The sequence below is a fragment of the Oculina patagonica genome, chromosome 6, assembly GCF_052425735.1.
Source record: "Oculina patagonica isolate OP01 chromosome 6, crgOcupat, whole genome shotgun sequence".
NCBI classification, from domain to species: domain Eukaryota; kingdom Metazoa; phylum Cnidaria; class Anthozoa; order Scleractinia; family Oculinidae; genus Oculina; species Oculina patagonica.
In genome coordinates this window covers 8309254-8329913 of record NC_135763.1, presented here as the reverse complement: position 1 = coordinate 8329913, position 20660 = coordinate 8309254, and the positions used below count along the sequence as shown (strand labels likewise).

Sequence of the window (20660 nt, the reverse complement as noted above, 5' to 3'; positions counted from 1 at the left end):
AAAACGACAATCGTTGCTATGGTTACCTTTGTTATTGTTACTAAGTAACCAGTAAAAATCAAACTTTGTTCATACTTGATCATAATGGTATAGTTTGCAAAAATAGAAGATTGACTTCTTAGATAATTTTCATTTTCAAAACGACCACCCTAGAGCTAAAAGACTATAACATCGAGCATCCTTAAATAATTTTGCGCGCGCCGTGATTGGAATGGCTCTTCCTGGAGGGCAACTCGCGGTACTTTTACTGGTGTCGGAGGTGCAATAATTCACTGGTACGTTTCTAAAGCCGTGTAACAAGTCGTGCTCTGATCATCGCCTCCAAAATTCTAGCAACGTTTCACGCATCATGCTAATTTAGCTTTGGTAGGCCCCCCCCCAAAAAACGGTTATAATTGTAATATTGTCTCTACATATTAAAATTATTACCTTTCTTCGTCACGGATGTTCGGTAAACCAAAGGCTTTGCGAGTGCAAAATGGCGATCAAAACTGATCAGAATGTTATTGGCGAATGACCATCCTGAAAAGACTACCAGAGACAAGTGATACGCCGAAAACAGTTCATACTGATAATCGCAGGATTCATGGATGCGGTGAATCATCAAACGCCAGGCAACAAATATTGGCTGAGCTATCAAACCGGTCAAACAATCAGTAGTGGCCAGACTGCACAGCAAAATATTGCAGGGGCTTGGTAGGGAAGGTGTCTTGATAACAGCTACAATGACAGCCATGTTTCCAAGGAAAGCAAAGGCGCAGAAAGGTACGTTAACGGCGGACAGAACGACATTATTTATGAAGGAGGCAGAGTCATTGCTTGGGATTTGTAACCACTCAGGTAGACCGCACAGTGTACCATTCTCATTTTGAGTCATAACTACGAGGGAAAGAAGAAGTAGAGAAGAAGAAGTGTATATTTTAATCGGCTAAAATGCTCTACTTACCTTTTGCCTAATTTATTGTCATTCATTCAAGTTTCGATTTTGCCTGTTTGATCAAGTTCTTTTAGTTTGATTCACCTTAATAAACACCCACTAAATTCAAACTTCTTACCTTGAAGTTTAACGTTTCGGCTAAAGATCAAGTTAGCATAATTTGATCAACAACTTGTTTCATTTCTGTAAGATGGTTATGAATTTTGCAAATTTATAGGAGTTGTCTACAAAGAAAACACTCATGAATGATAAACTGAAGAGGCCAGTGGGAGAGCACTTGAAGTAATGACTTCAATCCATTTTCAAATTGAATGTGTTCAATAATACGAGCTGGTCTTCATCCAATTCTCTGTCTTTCAGATATTGCCAAAATACAATAAGAGGAGATTCCATTGCCTTCTTTGTAGCTTCGCTGTGTTTTTCGGGCCTATCAGAAAAATCCAACCGCTCTTCTTCATCTCTGGAAAACTAGCTGCCATTTTTTCTCGGAAGTGGACACAACTACGCATGAGCAGATTACTATTTGTAGCAAAATCACTGTCAGACGCTAGTGCGCACGAGCAGACCATTATTTGTAGGCAGTTATTTGCAGATCACATGGTGGGCTCTCGGCCAATGAAAAGGAAGAAAAAATCGCATCGAATGATAAAAAGTATTGACTGATGAGCAGCATGAACTCTTGGATAAAAAAAAATTACATTTCAACTAACGGATATTTTGAAGCGTTGAAATCCTTCCAGATAGTTTGACTGCGAAGTTTTACCTCGGCTTCTGGCATCTGATATGGAAGTCCCTAAATTTTGCTCACGAGCAGGGACAACTATCCAGTTGACAAAAACCGAGGCTATGATTAATTTATTAGAAAAGAAGACAAAAACAGACGATTCATCAAAAACTGGAGACCAATCTCTTTGATTTATGTCGACGTCAAAATTGCATTCAAAGCAATTGCAAGAACTCTACCTCTACCTAATCTTATACGCCCTTATCAAAATGGCTTTAACAAAGGAAGATCAATAGTAGATGGAGTTTGAACGATTGAAGATGTGCAGTGGATGCACTTTAATTCGCCCAATTTACAGATTGTTCAGGTATTCTCATGGCAATTGACTTCGAAAAAGCATTCGACACTTTAACTTCGTTACTTTCCTCTTAAAAGTCCTGGAAAAATTCATCTTTGGAACATACTTTCTACAGTGGATCAAGACGTTTTATGCTAATGTGTCCATTTGTGTTTTAAACAATGGATTCATTACTGATCTTTTCCCAGTTCATTGTGGGGTTAGACAGGGTGATTCCTTTTCACCTCTATTATTCATCTTAGGGCCTGTTTATATGGAGGAGAGTTGTCCCTGGTAGGAGGGTTACCCACCATACCGAGCCACCCCGGTCGAGAGAACTTTTCATAGGTTTCTTTATAAATAGCTGCGAACCGTTTAAGAAATTGCAAAGTTTGCTTGGGGGGGGGGGTAGGGTGGCCCTGGGTGGAGGGACACTCGCTTTGAAGGTAAGCTGACCCTGGTGAGTGAGCCAACTTTTTCTCCATATAAACAGTTTGGTTATTTTTGCCTCGCCTACCAGGGACAAGTTGACACATACGGAGCGCAAACGCTACAATCAGCAAAAACAAAATTGCAGATAAATTGAAATCGAAGTCGGCGGTAAATTAGTCCAAAAAATGGTCTTGGTCGATGATTCAGCGTTCCTGATTTTAGAAAAAGCAACCATAATAGATGTTTCAAAACAACTATCGCCAGTCTTTTGAACCGAGAGGGCCAAGTTTTGGCTCGGTAAACAGGGACAGCTTTCTCATATAAACACTCGGCAAAAGATAGCTCGGGGGAGAGGCTGGGTAACCCTCCTACCAGGAAGAACTCTCTTCCATATAAACAGGCCCTTAGCCCTTGAAATACTCGCTTGTTGCTTGAATTCGAGAAGAAAATGAAATTAAAGGTATCTTAGTTACGGAGAAGAAAATAAAATAAAGTATATAACAAAATTTAAAAGCAAAAAAGACAGCACTACAGCTCAGTACTCAAAAGCACATAATTGACCTTACCGCACTTCTGATCTCTCTGTTTCGAACAAGATAAATAACAGGATTTATGGAGGAGTTAAGAAAAATGGTAGCTGATGACCAGACGTACAAGACTTCGAATTTATCGCTTAATAACCGTTGAAACATATTGATAAATATTGAAGGAGCCAGGAAAAGCATTAGCACAACAATCACTATGAGCATGTCAATGGTCGCTTTCTTCTCTCTCTTAAATAAAACGGATAAATTCTGTCCTGAAACGGCGTCCACCACTTGGTTGTTATGACGACGAATGGCAATGAAGATTCCAATGTGGTTCAGGATTGGCAGAATGACAAAGCTCAAACCCAAAACTTGGCTCAGGTAAAAGGCAGGGTTTGTGGGCAGAGTAACACGTATCAAAACCGTCAACAAGAGCCAGATAATACCAGCTATGACAGCTGCCTGTACTGCTTCTGTTGATAAAAATATCGTATTTCCTATTAAAGATCGCTTGTAATTAGAGCCGCCATCTTGAATTCCACCATCTTGGAATTTACCATTTTCTTAGAAAGTCAGAAAATAAGGGAAATTGATGCAGAATCGAGCCAGAATGCTTATGGAATGTAAAAATAAACAAGTCATACAATTTTGTTTCAAAAAAATGGAAAAATAAAGAAAAATGTTAAAAAGTGACGATTTTTGGCTAGACCTGCTTGTAATTATGACGCCATGACAACGTCAAATACTTAAAGTTTCATCATTATGGAGTAAATCCTCTTATCAAAATTTCAAAAAAACTTCAAGGGGGAGGGTGGTGGCATCCTCCCGTTTCTTTCTGAGGGTTAACAAATCTTGAGGAATAAACTCAACTGGAAATGAAAATGCCATGAACTTCTAACTTTGCTAGTGGCAACTTTTGGCCAGAGGGGGAAATAGTTGGCTCGAGGCGTACCCCATGAACGAGAGCAAAATATTTTCCTTCCCGCCTAAAAATTCAGTCAACAGGTATTTTATCACAGCACCGGCACCGTTTCTTTAAAAGCTGTGAAAATATCCAGTTCAACCTGCGAACAAGCTCCATTTAACAAAGCTTGATCGCGCGGGCCATTTTTTCTACATGCATGTCGAATTGTACGCGGGCTTTGATTGGAATGGCTTTTTCAGGACGTCAACTCGCGGTACTTTCACTGGTATTGAAGGTGCAACAAACCACGAACCTTAGCCGTCTCACCTCCTAAACTCTAGCAACTTTCCACGCCTCATATTAATTCAGCCTAGGTAAGCCTATATTGCAATGGTAAAAATGGTTATAATTGAAATATTGACTCTATATGTTAAAATTATTACCTTTCTTCGTTATGGATGTACGGTAAACCAAAGGCTTTGCGAGTGCGTAATGGCGATCAAAGCTAATCAAGGTGATATTAGCGAACGACCATCCTGCAAAGGCTGCTTGGCACACATTATACGCATTAAACAGTTCAACCTGATGATCGCAGGATTCATGGATGCGGTGAATCATCAAACGCCAGGCAACAAATATTGGCTGAGCTATCAAACCGGTCAAACAATCAGTAGTGGCCAGACTGCACAGCAAAACATTGCAGGGGCTTTGTAGGGAAGGTGTCTTGATAACAGCTACAATGACAGCCATGTTTCCAATAAACGCAAAGGCACAGAAAGGAACGTTGACGGCGGACAGAACGACATCATTTATGAAGGAGGCAGTGTCATTGCTTGGGATTTGTAGCCAGTGAGGTAGACCGCACAATGTACCATTCTCATTTTGAGTCATAACTACGAGGTAAAGAAAGAATAGAAGAAAATTTAAATCGGTTAAAATACTTTACTTACCTTTTGCCCAATTTAATGTCATTCATTCAAGTTTCGTTTTTGCCTGTTTGATCAAGTTCTTTTACCTTGATTCACCTAAAATAACACCCACTAAATTCAAACTTCTTACTTTGAAGTATACTGTCTTGACTAAAGATCAAGTTAGCAAAATTTGATCAACAATTTAACTTGTTTCATTTCTGTAAGATGGTTATGAATTTTGCAAATTTATAGGAGCTGTCTACAAAGAAAAACACTCATGAATGATAAATTGAAGAGGCCAGTGGGAGAGCACTTGAAGCAATGACTTCAATCCATTTTCAAATTGAATATGTTATTCATTTATTGGCTAATGAAATAAACTTTTTGAAAACAGCGCTACCGACAAGAAATATCATGTCCAAAAAAATATATTAGTGTGTAACACACAAATTGTACTACATGTCCTACTGAATACCAATATTAGTCAACCAAGAAGGATGGAAATTTGTCAGCTTGTATCATTCATTTCATGACAGTCATAAACTTTGGCTTAATTGCTCCTTTAAGAAAAGAAAATGCAATCCTATTTAAAACCTTTCTTCCAAGCTGTTAATATTATTTCTTTCACACACCGTGTGTCAGTGGAAGACATTTTTGGAGAACTCAAGCGCTCGTTTCTTTTATTATTAGCTAGAGAAGGAGAAAACGTTGAAAATATCAATACTCAAAAGAAGTGTAGGTCTCAGACATAATATTTAGTGTCTGGTATGGTAGGTTATATTGATGTGTGTAGTCAATATTTAAATGAAATAGTAGCAATTAGATTAATCTTGTTTGAAAGCAATTTAAAGTCAAACACTCATTAAAGCCTTTCAAGAGGGTCTTTTATAGGGGCTCATTCAGTCCGCAGACCGCCATGCTTTTTTCTTTCTAGACCGCCAATTTCTTTTATTTTCTCCTTAAGACCGAGACCGCCATTAATTGCTTGCCCGTAAACCGCCAGATAATAAAGAATGTGCCTGCAGACCGACGCTCAAAATCGGCTTGATCAGCCAGACCGCCAGAGCATAATGGACCGTCTTTCAAACCCTGATAATTAAATATTGTTATTAACGTAATAAAATGCTAATTTTGTTGTCACATAGGAAGCGGGAGTAAAATATTAAATAAAGTGTCAGGGGAAAATTTTTTAATGCTATATTAAAATAGAATGTTTCCTTTCTTCGGATTTACCACGGCGTCACAGGCTATATATGTTTGACTCAATTTTATAGCATCATTCCCGATGTTTTGCTCCTTTTTCCAGATAATTGAATGCTATGCCTCGTCATCCCTCTTGCAACATAAAGAAAAACATGACACTGTCAGTACAGTCAACTCTTGTTATAGCGGACACGCTCTGGGCATTGTAGTGTCCGCGAGAGTAATAGCGGATCTCATTTCCTGTCAAACCTTGTTAACCGGGGATCTGGATTTTGTCCGTAATAGCGAGTGTCCGCAATAGCGGGGTGTCCACAAGGCGAGAGTTGACTGTATCCTGAGTTTTGGTTTGTTTGGTTCATGAAATTGTAATATTTAATCACTTAATGACAATATTTTACCACTCAGCGGGTGAGAGATTTGTAGTCGATGTTACTATTACCGTCAAAGCTGTACCTGGCTACAAAAGCAATATGATAAATTAAAAGAAAGGAAACATTCTATTTTCGTATGTACTTTAATATCCTACAGTCATGATTGGTCGGGAACATCATTTACTAAGCTGCAATTCAAGCCTTTTCACTCCGACGATCCGACAGAGCACAATTATAGGCGGCCGAATGCGTTTGTCGCGCGCAAACTTACAATGTGCAAAATGATGCAGATGTTACAAAACAATAAGTATAAGCCAAAATCAATTAGTACACATACCATATTTCTGATGTTAATATTACGCCGATGCCCACACAAAATTTCATGTAACTCACGTAAAATTCAGATTCAAAACACGGGCTTGATTTTGGCACCGCCAAAGACTGATAAATGTACATCATTACATTCTTGCTATAAGTTGCGAATTCTATATCTTACTTTATCATTACATGTGATTGTCAATACATGTTATCTATTATTTTTGTCTTGAGTTTATTTCCTTAGCCAGTAATTAATATATTTTTCTAAGTACTGTAAAGGGTCAGGACCAAATTAGAAATTGTATAAAGCGATTTCTGCATGACCTTGAAAAACTGATTCTCTGAGTTTTTGCGACTTATTTCATCCTCTAGTAATTTAGAGGATCAAAGTAAGCTTAGCACAATTTCCCGCTAAAAGTATCCCTGATATAGAGCGAGTCTTGCTTGACTGACCTATATATCAGAAATCTGAGTGGCGTCAAAGAGAGCAGCTATTCGCAATCCGTACGCTCTGGATGCGTTTGCGCATACACTGAACCAATCAAAAGTTGCCCGCGTTCGCCTCCGTTCGCTTAACCAATCGTCTTGTCTACTTGTCGGAAATGTTTTCTCTCGCTTCTGCAGATGACAAATCGCACTCGCCATGTTCTCTCGAAAAACAGCAATGTATCCCATGGTGTTTTTAAAACGGTTCCAGTCCCAAACAGACCTGGACTATTAACGCCTGACGAACCTTGGCATAGCTCAAATCTAGACATACTTTTAGATTGTTTGTTGTCAGTGTTTGTGTTCACGCGTACCGTATTTACTCCAATAAGCGCCGCAGCGCTTATTAAATTTTTCGCGCCTCAAGTGCGGCGCTTATTCGAGGGCGGCGCTTATTTCAAATTTGGACGTCACAAAGAATCTAATCTTTTTATGGCAATTGAAAATAACGTCTTTTGATTGTCAGTATTCGTCTTTTGCTGAATACAGAAGTGGTGCTAGCTGTCCTGGCAAAGTCCGCGGCCTTCACAACATTTACAGAACTATTGCTAGGTATTGTAAAAAATGTTGGATAAAAAAACTAATAGATGAGCGGTAAAAAATCGCTTTTAAAAAAAAAAAAAAAAAAAAAAAAAAAAATCGCTTTGTCTCCCAAAGTCCAACCCTACGTCCTCGTCGTGGGAGATGGAAACGGGTAATGCCGGCTAACAGGGCTCTGGCAAACTTGTGCGTGGGGCTAGCAACCCCATCACAGTAATTAATTGCTACGGAAACTGAGGATCAGAGAAATACACAAACACAGGACGAGGGAGATGGTTTCCAGCCCGGAGCTGGACGAATGACTGCACAGCGCACGATCAGGCCACTCCTAAGCCCAAAGTCAAAGTGCCGTATTGGCACTTGGAATGTCAGAACTATGTTTCAAACAGGCAAGACCGCACAGGTGGAAAGGGAAATGTTGCTCTACCGCATTGATATCTTAGGCATAAGTGAGTGTAGATGGACTGGTAATGGCAGTGTAACAACATCACTGGGTAACACAGTTATATATTCAGGGAGGAAGGATAACGATCATAGACAAGGAGTAGCGATCATGATGTCAAAAGCAGCAAAGAAGAGCATGATAGAGTGGACACCGATAAATGAGAGACTGATGGTAGCCAGATTTAAATCCAGGTACACAAAGTTATCTGTTATACAATGCTACGCCCCAACCAACGATGCTGAGGAGGAGATAAAAGACACGTTTTACCAACAGCTGCAAAAAGCAATAGATAACGTGCCTTCACATGATGTTCTGCTAGTGATTGGTGATCTGAATGCCAAAGTAGGATGTTCTAACGAAGGAAGGGAAAAGATCATGGGGGGAAATGGCTGTGGTGATATGAACGAGAACGGAGAGAGGTTAGCTGATATCTGTGGTTTAAATGATCTTGTGATTGGGGGGACCATCTTTGAACACAAAGAGATACATAAGCTTACATGGATCTCACCAGATGGGAATGTCAAGAATCAAATAGACCATGTCTTGATTAACGGTCGCTGGAAGCACTCTCTTCACAACGTCACCGTAAAGAGGGGCGCTGATGTTGGAAGCGATCACCATCTTCTTCTAGCAACTGTCAAACTGAAGCTAAGAAGAAACCCCACCAAGATGGAAGAAAAGGGGCAAAGGTACAACACTGCCAAGCTGAGAAACCCAGATGTCAGTAGGGATTTCTCTATAGCTGTAAAAAACAAATATGAGGCTCTAAGTAATGTTGATGAGGAGGCAGAAAGGGATGCAGAATCAGCATGGAGGTTAGGAAAGGAGAGTTACTTGCACGCATGTGAATGTGTGCTAGGGAAGAAAAGGAAAAGAGATAAGAACTGGATAAGTGCTGAGACTTGGTCCCTAATTGACAAGCGTAGAGAGATCAAGGAAAAGAAAGGTGTTGTAAGATCACAGAGACTAAGAGAGAAGCTTTCAATAGAGTACTCGTTGGCTAATAGAGAAGTTAGGAAAAATTTACGGAAGGACAAGAGAAGGCACTATGAGAACTTAGCCTCCCAGGCCGAAGGAGCTGCAAGTAGAGGAGAGCAAGGCGAGCTGTATAGGATAACAAGGGAACTCTCTGGAAAATTCCAGGGAGAATGCGATGCTGTGAAAGACAAGGATGGGAAGAGAATCACAATCGAAGATAAACAGCTACAAAGATGGGCAGAGCACTTTAGAGAGGTCCTTAATAGACCAGACCCAGCAGAGCGGGCTTGTATAGCACGGCCGTTAGGAGACAAATTGAACATCGATTGTTCTCCACCAACAAAGAATGAGATTTTAAAAGCAATCAAGAGTCTGAAGAACAACAAGGCGCCTGGAATAGACAACATCACAGCAGAAGTACTGAAAACTGACATCCGCTTTGCAACAGATTGGTTATATGACTTATTCCATAAAATCTGGAATGCCGAGACCATACCTGAAGACTGGTGCAGGGGACTGATTGTTAAACTCCCCAAGAAGGGGGATAGGACACAATGCACTAACTGGCGAGGAGTAACACTCCTCTCGGTACCAAGCAAGATCTTCTGTAAAATCATTCATATGAGACTCAGTGATGCCATTGACACCATCTTAAGAAAAGAGCAGGCAGGCTTTAGACCAGGGGTAGGATGCATAGACCACATTTTCACGCTCCGGAATATCTTTGAGCAGTGTATTGAGTGGAACACCAAGGTACACGTAAATTTCATAGACCTGGAAAAGGCCTTTGATAGCATTCACAGAGACACCTTATGGAATATCCTGCTAGCCTATGGGTGCCCTGAGAAGATTGTCAGCATCATCAAACTTTTCTACAACAACTTCACTTGCAGTGTTATCCATAAGAAGAAGCTAACAGACTGGTTCAGTGTTAGGAGCGGGGTGCGCCAAGGTTGCGTCCTGTCTCCCATGTTATTCTTAGTAGCCATTGACTGGATAATGCGCAAGACAATAGGCAACAAAAGACGGGGCATCAGATGGACACTGACGTCTCTGCTGGAAGATCTAGACTTTGCCGATGATGTGGCGCTAGTGTCCTCTACTAGAGATCAATTACAACGAAAAACATCAGACCTCTCGGTAGCTGCCAAACAACTGGGCTTGAACATCAGCAGGAAGAAGACCAAGACAATGCAGCTTACAGATACACCATTACCAGTGGAGTTGGAGAATGAAGATTTGGAGGAAGTAGAGGAATTTACTTACCTGGGAAGTGTTATGAGCAAAAGCAATGCCACGGTTAAGGACATTACCAGCCGTCTTCAGAAGGCCAAATCATCATTTGTCCAACTGAATAAAGTATGGAGGTCACCAAACATCAGTGAAAAAACCAAGATAAAGATCTATAACAGCAATGTCTTGTCAGTGCTACTGTATGGTGCAGAATGCTGGAGGGTTACCCAAAGAGACAGCCAGAGACTCTCAGGTTTCCACACTTCATGCCTGAGAAAGATATGCAGGATATACTGGCCCCAGAAGATCACAAACAAGGAACTCTATCAAAGGACAGGACAACGGGACATCGCCATGGTAATAAAGCAAAGAAGATGGAGGTGGCTAGGGCATGTTATCAGGAAAGGCCGAGATAGCATAACACGAACTGCATTAAGATGGACACCGGATAGTGGAAGAAGGAAGAAAGGACGTCCACGGGAGACTTGGAGGAGGACGATCGAGGCAGAAATGAAAACAGCAGGGAAGACGTGGAAAGAACTTGAGAAGGTAGCCATGGAAAGGGAGCAATGGAAATCTCTGGTCTCAGCCTTATGTGCCTCCTAGGCGCGAAGAGGATTATGTTATGTATGTTAAAAAATCGCTTTTAATGGAAAGAAATTTCCAAGTTTGTTTAATAGTTGCTTTGCAGGACATGTAGTGCTGTTTTTAGTTTAACAAAATTCCTCGAAAAAGCGCCGCATCGGGACTGTGGCGCTTATTCACATTTGTGTCCCAAATACGGCGCTTATTTGAGGGCGGCGCTTATTCGGGGGCGGTGCTTATTCGAGTAAATACGGTAATCTTTTATCTCTTCGGGGAAGTAATTTGAGGTTCTGTACTGTATCGTTTTATTTTCTGAAGATAAGGAAGTTTCTGCTTCCGTTCTTTGGCCTGAAAATGGAGATTTTGTGCCATCACTTTTTCTAGCGCCGGCGTAAAACTTCGTCAGAACATTGGCCAAAGCAGTTTTATCTTGTAGTTCCTCCAGGTTCTACTCCCTCAAATAATCATTCAGAATATTTACATTTGTTTTTGTTGTTCTCTTGGTGTTTTTAGAATCTTAATTCTCGATTAAAACTTTCAATTCCTCTTCTGAAAAGGAAGCAAATCGCTCAGCCATATTTTCAAAAGTTTGACAGCACTACACGGACAGGGGGCTTGGAAACTAGGCGGACTTTGAACTCGACATGATAACCCAATATCTGCTGCAGATTTGGGTTATCATGTCAAGTTCACATGCTACTGTATATTGACTGAATGCTCTAGACCAATCACATGTTTCAAAGTAATTCTAATGTATAATAACCATAGTTATTCTCAAAGGGCGCGGTCTGTAAGTCTCCGTACAAAAAGCGTGTTAGCGCGAGGTAGTCCAGCATACACCGATCACCGATCACCGATCACCGATGCTTTTTAACATACTATTTTAATAATAGAGGTGGCGGAGCGTTTTGAAACTTGGGGGTGGGGGGGGGGGGACGTATACCAAGCCAAGCGCATAGCCCCCCGGTGTGAGCGCATCCCCACCTTCAAATTTCCCAAAATGTCTTTAACACTGTCCGGTGTTAAAGACATTATCACAAACCGTAATCGGTTTGTGATAATGCATAACTAGGCATTTCAGACGATCCTGCTTCATGGTGCTTTTTATGTTGTTCTTTTGACTTCAGAGGGCAGAAAATGTACGCCCTGAATTCACCGATGCCACAGGTGATGTCAAATACAATCTAAACAGATTGTGGACCTCTGCTAGTAGCGTTTTTGGGGAAAGGAGTGTTTTTTATAAGTCCCACACCATATTATCCTGCTAAGCACGATCCTGTCTCCCGTGCTCCGCCGCTTTTGTTTAAATAAGTTCTTTCGTGGTTTCATGCAACTTTTTACTTAGGTTTCCGTTCTGATAGCTGTGAGCATAACATAGGAAGAAAGGTTTATCATAATTTTAATTTTGTTTATAGAGAAATCTAGCAATTTAGAGACGAAAAAGATAAATACACCTTATATAAACCTTATTTATTCGTTTTTTGACAGATAATAACTTCAGATATATCACGAGTTGCGTAGCGTTTTCTCTCAAGGACTGGGAAAAATGCAAGCAACCAGTGCAATGGAGCCCCCGTCGAGCCAAACCCAAAGTGCAGGAAAAAGCTGCTCTGAGATTCATATGCCCCTTACGTTGTCAGTATCCCTTATGTCCATTATTTTAACGTCTCAAGCTTCACTCCGCGTGATCACCATTTTTTTTCGTAGCTTCCCATGCTAAGCGTCTGCTTTAAAGACTTTCCTTTCTCATATTTTGTGAACCATTGTGGAAACAAATATATATAAATATTTATTTTTAATATAATAAAACAACGTTTGGATAATTATAATAAAGTAAAGGGTTTAACAAAATTTTGAAACAAACAAGACAGCACTACAGCTCAGTACTCAAAAGCACATCAATGATCTTACCGCACTTCTGATGTCTCTGTTTCGAACCAAATAAATAACAGGATTTATGGAGGAGTTAACAAAAATTGTAGCTGTTGACCAGGCGTACAAGACTTCGAATTTGTCGTGCAACAAATTTTGAAACACATTGACAAATAATGCAGGAACCAAGAATAGCATTAGCACAACAATTACTATGACCATGTCAATAGCTGCTTTCTTCTCCCGCTTAAATAGAACGGATAAATTCTGTCCTGCAACAGCGTCCACCACTTGGTTGTTATGACGACGAATTGCAGTGAGGATTCTAATATGGTTGAAAATTGGCAGAACGAAGAAGAACACAGCCAAAACTATGCTCAACATAAAGGAAGGATTTGTGGGTAAAATAAATCGTCTCAAAATCGTCACCAAGAGCCAGATTATTCCAGTTGTGGCAGCTGCCTGCACTGCTTCTGTTGATAGACAAAAAATTATTAAAAATCATTTGCATAATTATGTGTAATGATGACTGAATTTTGACGCGCGAGGATTCGTTTGAAAATGTTTGCAAATAGCTCGAAAGGGTTTACCTTCCCAGAAATGAATTAACAAGTCATTCACCTTGGGTTTATTACTATTTTAGCTTACTCACGGATATAGAATCAATATGGGAAACTAGTAGGTTTTAAGTTGGCGGCATTCGTCGTTTCGACATGCAGTGTTTTGCCAAATTACGTATTCTTCCTGCAGCCACGACGAGCCAGTGATTTCTGAGCTCACTGCCACGGTCAAGTAGCATAAAAATTACTTTCTTGTACTGAATTCCGTTTCTTGATGCCTCTGTTGCCGTCTAAATTGATTCATTTAAGTACTCAGGAATGTTTTTGTCCGCGTCCTAACATATTATATTTTGATTATAAAATAAAGCAAATGAGTTCAGATTAAATCGGTTCCGTTAAAGGGACACTGTCACGAGGATTTTAATGCTTTTTGGAAAAAGGAACTAAAATTGGCGAATAGGTCTTTTCGTGCATGAAATGCACCTAATACACCAAGATGGAGATATAAAGAAGATGCAAATTTATAGGAGTTGTCTACAAAGAAAACACCCATGAATGATAAACTGAAGAGGCCAGTGGGAGAGCACTTGAAGTAATGACTTCAATCCATTTTCAAATTGAATGTGTTATTTAATTATTGGCTAATGAAACAAACTTTTAAAAACAGCACTAGCGACAAGAAATATCGGGTCCCAAAAAATTAAATCACTGAGTAACGCCAAATTCTACTACATGTTCTACTGAATACCAGTATTAGTCAACCAGGGAGGATGAAAATTTGTCAGCTTGTAGCATTCATTTCATGACAGTCATAAACTTTGGCGTAATTCATCCTTTATTAAGAAAAGAAAATGCAAATACCACTTTAAACCGTAAGTCCAAGCTGTTAATATTATTTCTTTCTCACACTGTGTCATGGAAATGATTTTTAAGGACTCAAGCGCTCGTTTCTGTATGGCTAAAGAAGTAGATAGCGTTGAAAATCTTTCTGAGAAAAATAGTGTTTCCCTCAGTAATAATATTCAGTGTACGTTAGCTTATATTGATTTATATAGTCAATATTTTAATGAAATATAAGCAATTACACATTAATCTTGCTTTGGAAGCATTTTAAAGTCAATATTAATGTACAATAGTCTGAAACGAAATTGTCAGCTCTCAGCTGTGATTGTTTATTTGAAACAAACCTTGTCAACGGAGGGGAAAACTTACGGTTTAATTTCTCCGGGGACCTGTAAAAATGAACACTAAGTTAAAAAATACATATTTGAATCGTGTACTTATACATTTTGTGATGCGGTGACATAACAATCGTCAATTCCACATTTTTACCATTTTCCTGGCATCCTTTTTTTTCATTTTTTAAATTTTTTGGAAAAAAAAAATTAAGTAAAATTAAAATTGTTTAATTTTTATTTTTTAATTCAATTTGTGTGGCCCTAGAGACACGTTCACTTGACAGCCAAGGGGCACTCGGGCATCGAAGAAAATTGTGGGGGGGGGGGGGTGTCTGGAAAAAAAAAAAAAAAAAAATTTTTTTTATTTTTTAAAAATTTTTTTTTAAAAAAAAACCCCCCCCCCCCCCAAAAAAAGGGAACCCCCCCCGGAAAATGTATGACTTGAACGAATTGACAGCCTCGATTCTTCCAAAGTATCGCAACAGAAAAGTACAACGCTTCAGAACACGATTTTATTTTATTTCGCCATTTTTGTAGTCCAGCTACATGTAAATCTAAACATCACACTTCTCGTAAAAAGTCGGCAGGTTCGAAGGCAGGTGTGAACAGCGCCTAAGCTGATCTTTGTCAGTCTAGAACATATTCTTTGGCTTATCCTTGCATGTGTTGCGGGAAATTTAATTCTGGGAATTTGTTCCCATAAAAAAAGATTTCAGTTAAAGGCAGGAAAATCTTACGAAATCGGAACTGCACTGTGTACACTATTGAATATCTAATTCTGTTTGGTCATATTGAAGTAAGTAGCGATGACTTATATCGCTTGCACACAAAGGCATCAAATTCATTCCTCTTTAAAATTCACCGGCAGCGCTCGGTGACTTTTCGGAAACTTTCGGCTGATGGACAATACAGAGGCCATTTCTGTATGTTTGGCTCGGCACAAAAAGCTTTTTCGTTGGGGTAAATTTAAGTGCAGTCTAGTTTTTAAGCTTGTAATGAGGCGACATAAGTAAAAAAAACGTTTAAAAAATATATCTCGTTCTACAAAGCTTCGTCCACGAATAAATTCCAACGAGCAAATGCGACGGCTATACGAGTATGTTGCAAATAAATACGCCTTTTTAAATATAATCCGACTTCTTTAGTCTGTCTTCAACAGGGGCGGATCCAGAATTTCTCAAAGGGGGGTGGCTGTTTACCAATATTTTTGTTTACTATATTGTTCAAGCCCCAGTTTGTATTTTATGGTAGGGGGGGGGGATTCGGGCTTTTAGGCAGTTTTTTGAAAGTAGAGTGCAAATCATTTTGGGTCTGCGACCCATATTTAGTGAAGCCAAAGGCTCCTTCCCCCTAGGGGGGTCTGGGGGCATGCCCCCCTCAGAAAATTTTAAAAAGTTGAAGCCTCTTAGACGTGATTTCCGCGATTCTGAGCAGCTTTATACAGCTGTCAATCAAGTTATTAAAACACTGTGTTTTTCCTTGATAATTTGGCAAAAATTCTTTCTTCAACTTACCTTGAGTTATATTTCGGAGAAAACGTCTACTTCTTATGAAATGAACAGTGATTGAAATTTAAAGTTGACAAGCCAGGAACTTACAGGAAAGAACAGCATGATAGGCGTTTTTTTGCTCACCCACATGCGTGAAAATTTTTAGCCCTTGGCAAAGTGGCCTGGGAACAACTTTGGCGACTTTGCTTGCTTTTGAAATCGCTTTGATGCGAAAAAACGGTACGAAAACTCGCTAAAAAAGATGTAAATGGAGAAGAAAATCATTCCAGCAAGGCTAAAACAACTCTTGAAAGTTAAAAGGAATCTAATTTTTTAAAATTATACACACATGTTTTGTTACATTAAGCCAGAAGTTCATCCCCCTTTTTCTTTTTTCCTTTTTTTTTTTTTTTTTTTTTCGGTTTTTTTTAAATATTATTATACCAAAAAATTAAAAACAAAAATATACCAAAAGGCTGGTTTGCCAGCCGAAAAAGACAAGACAACTCTCTCATTCTACGTTGTATCGGTCTCTGCTTCTTCAATTTCATAAAACAGGCCTTTTGAAAATCTCCTATTTTGGAAAAATGGCCTTTCTTAACTTTGAACGGCCGCCTGACTATGAAAGGTGGATGGACATTGTCCTTATTTTCTATTTTAATATGTTTATTTTTATTTTTCTGGTGGATCAAGGGGGGTGGCTAGCCACCCAATCCACCCCCCCTGGATCCGCCCCTGCTTCAAATCTTTTGAGTCCATATTCTAACTTGAAAGCAACGTTTTTGAGTGCCGCAGTGCGGGTAACATTGTTTAGAGTGCCTTTCTTATTTGTTATGGGTACCCTTCACAAGTGTATACGGAAAAAATGTAAATTGTTACACATTTTTGTCGCGTAAATGAAGCGGAAAGTGCCAAACTTTATTGGCCCGTGTGCCTACATTTTGGAGTGCCAGACCCCGAATTGAATGTCGTGTAATTTTGGCTTTATATATCTTAGGGAATGCGTGTACTCGGCCCATAGCTTTTGTAAATCCATGCAGTGTAATATTAGTTTGAACTGTGTATCAACAAGTGCCATATCAACAACAATAAACAAAACACAAACTCAACAAATAGGATTACTTCGTCCTTCATGCTTCTACAAACAGAAACTCGTATCGGCGGAAATTCACAATGTGTCCTTCAATCCTTGTGATTACTTTGTGTTGAACCGAACAAACATTGAACGCGACGAAAACTCCACTTCAATTAACGATTGATCATGCAATTTTAATATAGGACATGGCGGTGTAAACAAACGAAACAAAGGAAGTTCGAAGGTAATTAGGTGTAGCGGTTTCACGATTGAAAAACTACAATGATTGGCTAATTATAGTGGTCCAAAACAATTCGCAAACAAATTATCGTCCATATAATTTTTGAGTTATAAACGTTGCGACAGCGCGCGTGAAGTTGGTTCGTTTTGCTTTATTCCCGTCCGACTCAAAGAACTTTGCTGACTTTTGTGGAAGGCACGGGACAGGAGTGTGTTTCTGTGTTGTGTAACTGTGTTTCACAGCGCCGCTGCTCAAACGATATGGAAATTGTCTTTCACAAGTTTTAGTCGACATCGAACGGGCGACATGTCAAACGTCGAAACCGACCTGAATGAAAATGAAACATGCAAATCAATTGCTACCCGCTTTCCTGAAGACCTGATTATCCGAGAAACGGTTCCCGGGCAAGATACAACGAAAGAGCTTGAAATGATTGCACAGAGCGAGGAAAAGTTGGACGTGAACTTCTTTAATGAGTATGGCCATACCTCTTTAAGTACGGCAGCTTTCGTTGGAAGTATGAAGTGTTGCAAGATTCTTGTTGAACTTGGAGCTGAGGTGGGAAAGCGGGACGAAGATGGATGGACAGCCATGCACTATGCGATGGCCAAGGGATATTTGGATATCGTAAAGTATTTGATAATGTGTGGAGGCGACATCTACGTGAAGAATAATGACGGTGAATCGCCGTTAGAATTTGTCGAAGACGAGCAAATAAGAGATGTTTTGTTGGCGTGTTACGAGAAATATTCCAAAAGGAAAACTGAAGTTTGATGGGAATGAAAATTTGCATGGCGTGACCGGAGTCTTAAAGAGTTTTGCTAAAGTGATGTCTTCGGTTGAATAAATAACAAAGGCTCTTATGAATATTGCATTTGTAGGCAGGTTGATTTTATATTTAGTTATGAATATAATTAAATCCGATCGCTTTTTCAGGAAATAGCGACATAAATCTGACTAATGATTCAACGAAAACTATGCTTTTCATTTAAACGACAGTTTCTGAACTTTAAATTACACCATTTTCTTTTCTGGCTTAAAATAAAGTGTCCATTTGCATATATCCATACAGACTTTTGAGCTAGTTCCAAAATAGAGCTGGAATCCCTCTAGCACATGATAATAATATTGAACTTTAAAATAAAGGACACAATGTTTACCAACAAAGCACGAACTTTATTCCGGTCTAAATGTCTCTTCGAGGCAACAAACAAACTTGATTCCAGACAAATATCGTAATTTATTAATCAGCATTAAACAAGAGTATTAATAGGTCCCGGCGAACTATTTGGCAACTTGAATAAAATGCTGGGGGTAACCTCCGATATACAGTGGAACCCCGATACAACAATATGCCAAGGGAGCAGTAAAGTTATATTGTTATATCTTTTTCCTTTTTTTTTTTTTTTTTTTTTAATTTTTTTTTCCGTTGGTTTTTTTTTCCCCCTACAAGAATTTAAAATTAAAACCAAGGGGGAAAGGCAGGACTTAACGTAGAAAGAAGAGACGCGCTCAGGCTACTCGAATTTGGGTACGGTAAATCGAGGTATCGTTATATCGAAACCCCGATATAACGATATGGCTGTAAAATAACCGAAAATATCGTTATATCGGAGTAAACCTTGCGAAAGATACTGAAACTAACAGAACTATTGAATGGCAAGGAGGATAACGCCGATAAAGAGGCTTAGAACACAGTATCATTTTCGTATCGATCCTCGTACAAAGCTGTTGACAGAAACGTTGAGATGACTCGATTACTGACAGGTTATTTCGTTATATTCAATGTTTTGCTTAAATTGTGACTGTGAACTTATAATATCGTTATATCGGGAAAGATTTTACGTTCGGTCCGCTAAATTCTCATCGTTATATCGGGAATATCGTTATATCGAAGATTGTTATATCGGGGTTCTGTACCATACATTTTGATGTAACTTTTGCCGGAACATAGAATATACATCGTTATACTGGGAATATCGTTATATCGAGGATCGTTATACCGGGATTTCACTGTACTAGCATTCCACCCGGGGGGGGGGGGGAGGGGGAGTAGCAATACCCCATCACGCTGTAAAGAAAGACTCTGAGTTGTGGTTAAATTGACTTCAAAAGGACATTGAAACTTCAGTTTTAATATACATAATTCGAAAGCCATCAAGAGAGACCCAGGGTACGATGTACTTTTGGCCGAATGAAACAAGAAAAAGAGAGTGATCTGCCGCGAAAATCGTTAACAAATAAAACTGACTTTCCGCTATGTTTCTTATTTCCTCTCACTGGATTTTCTTTACTTTGCAGTTATCCGCCCAACTATTCTTGGGTCTCCGACAGATTCTTTATGCACGTTTAATATACAATCTTCTTAGTTCACTGTCCAAAATCCACGCGCGTTTTTTTCAATTGGTTAAAATAGATCACGTGATTTTGCTTTACCTGTCGTCAGCAAACTCAGACAGTGCAGTATTGACAATAATGCACGAAAATCGTGCATTATTGAAGGTGTCTTCAGCTTCAATAAATACAGCTTGTAGGAAGTGGAAGAAAAGTATATTCCTCAAATTATCAACGATCCAATACCAAACAAAACATTACATCGAAGAGGATAACAACTTGAAGCACTTTCATGTTCAAAGGTAAACTGAAGCTCAAATCGGGTAAATACATTTTTGTGTGCGATTGACTTGATTGTGATTCAAAAATATTATATTTATTACCAAAAAACAATACAAACGACCCACAAAGCCATTCGACTTGCATTGAACAAGCTTCTCGCTGACTGTATTTATGAACGACCACAGGTGATGAACGAAAATTTTTCTCCATGAACCATTTTAAGTTTTATTTCTGTACGGCTAATTTGTGATTTTTATATTATTGAAACACTTACATGCGAGACTGTAATCCCGTGTAATTATGTACTACTACACTTCTTATTTTTAAAAAGCATTAAGTTTGTTGATTTGAAGTTCGTTCAGTCGATGATCGCTTAAAGCAGTTCGTAAAATGCAGTGTACTCAGATTGTATATTAAAAGGGTTAGAGTCTGTTCGTTCGTGTTTTGTTGACAAATACACGCACTTCGCTGGCCTCACAATGAACTCAGTGCAGTATTAAAGAAAAGTTTCTCGTTCATAACTTTGTGCGGGCCAGCGTACCGTGCGTGTATTTGTCAACAAAACACTCACAACAGTCTCTAACTCCATAATTAATGCACGTTTAACAGAATCAGTTTTTGGGTAAAAAAAAAAAATCATTACATACAGTGGAATTCAGATTTCTCGAACTTTCCTATAACTCGAACCAAATCAAAA

The 20660-nt window shown here is 39.2% G+C and overlaps 3 protein-coding genes across 3 annotated transcripts; 2 read left to right on the top strand and 1 right to left on the bottom strand.

Annotated features, from left to right (window-relative positions):
- Positions 1-2972: 2972 nt before the first annotated feature.
- Positions 2973-5089, bottom strand: LOC144657830 (trace amine-associated receptor 4-like). Its single transcript, XM_078518195.1, has 3 exons — positions 4921-5089; positions 4305-4754; positions 2973-3430 (listed from the first exon to the last, which is right to left on the bottom strand). The coding sequence occupies exons 2-3, from the start codon at positions 4750-4752 to the stop codon at positions 2973-2975; spliced, it is 906 nt and encodes a 301-aa protein (XP_078374321.1). The 5' UTR covers positions 4753-4754; positions 4921-5089.
- Positions 5090-7820: 2731 nt separating this feature from the next.
- Positions 7821-10970, top strand: LOC144656440 (uncharacterized). Its single transcript, XM_078516662.1, has one exon. It carries the CDS (start codon positions 7989-7991, stop codon positions 10950-10952), a length of 2964 nt encoding a protein of 987 aa, XP_078372788.1. The 5' UTR covers positions 7821-7988; the 3' UTR covers positions 10953-10970.
- Positions 10971-17423: 6453 nt separating this feature from the next.
- LOC144656445 (uncharacterized) lies at positions 17424-18725 on the top strand. The gene has a single exon (XM_078516667.1). It carries the CDS (start codon positions 17654-17656, stop codon positions 18119-18121), a length of 468 nt encoding a protein of 155 aa, XP_078372793.1. The 5' UTR covers positions 17424-17653; the 3' UTR covers positions 18122-18725.
- The last annotated feature ends 1935 nt before the right edge of the window (positions 18726-20660 follow it).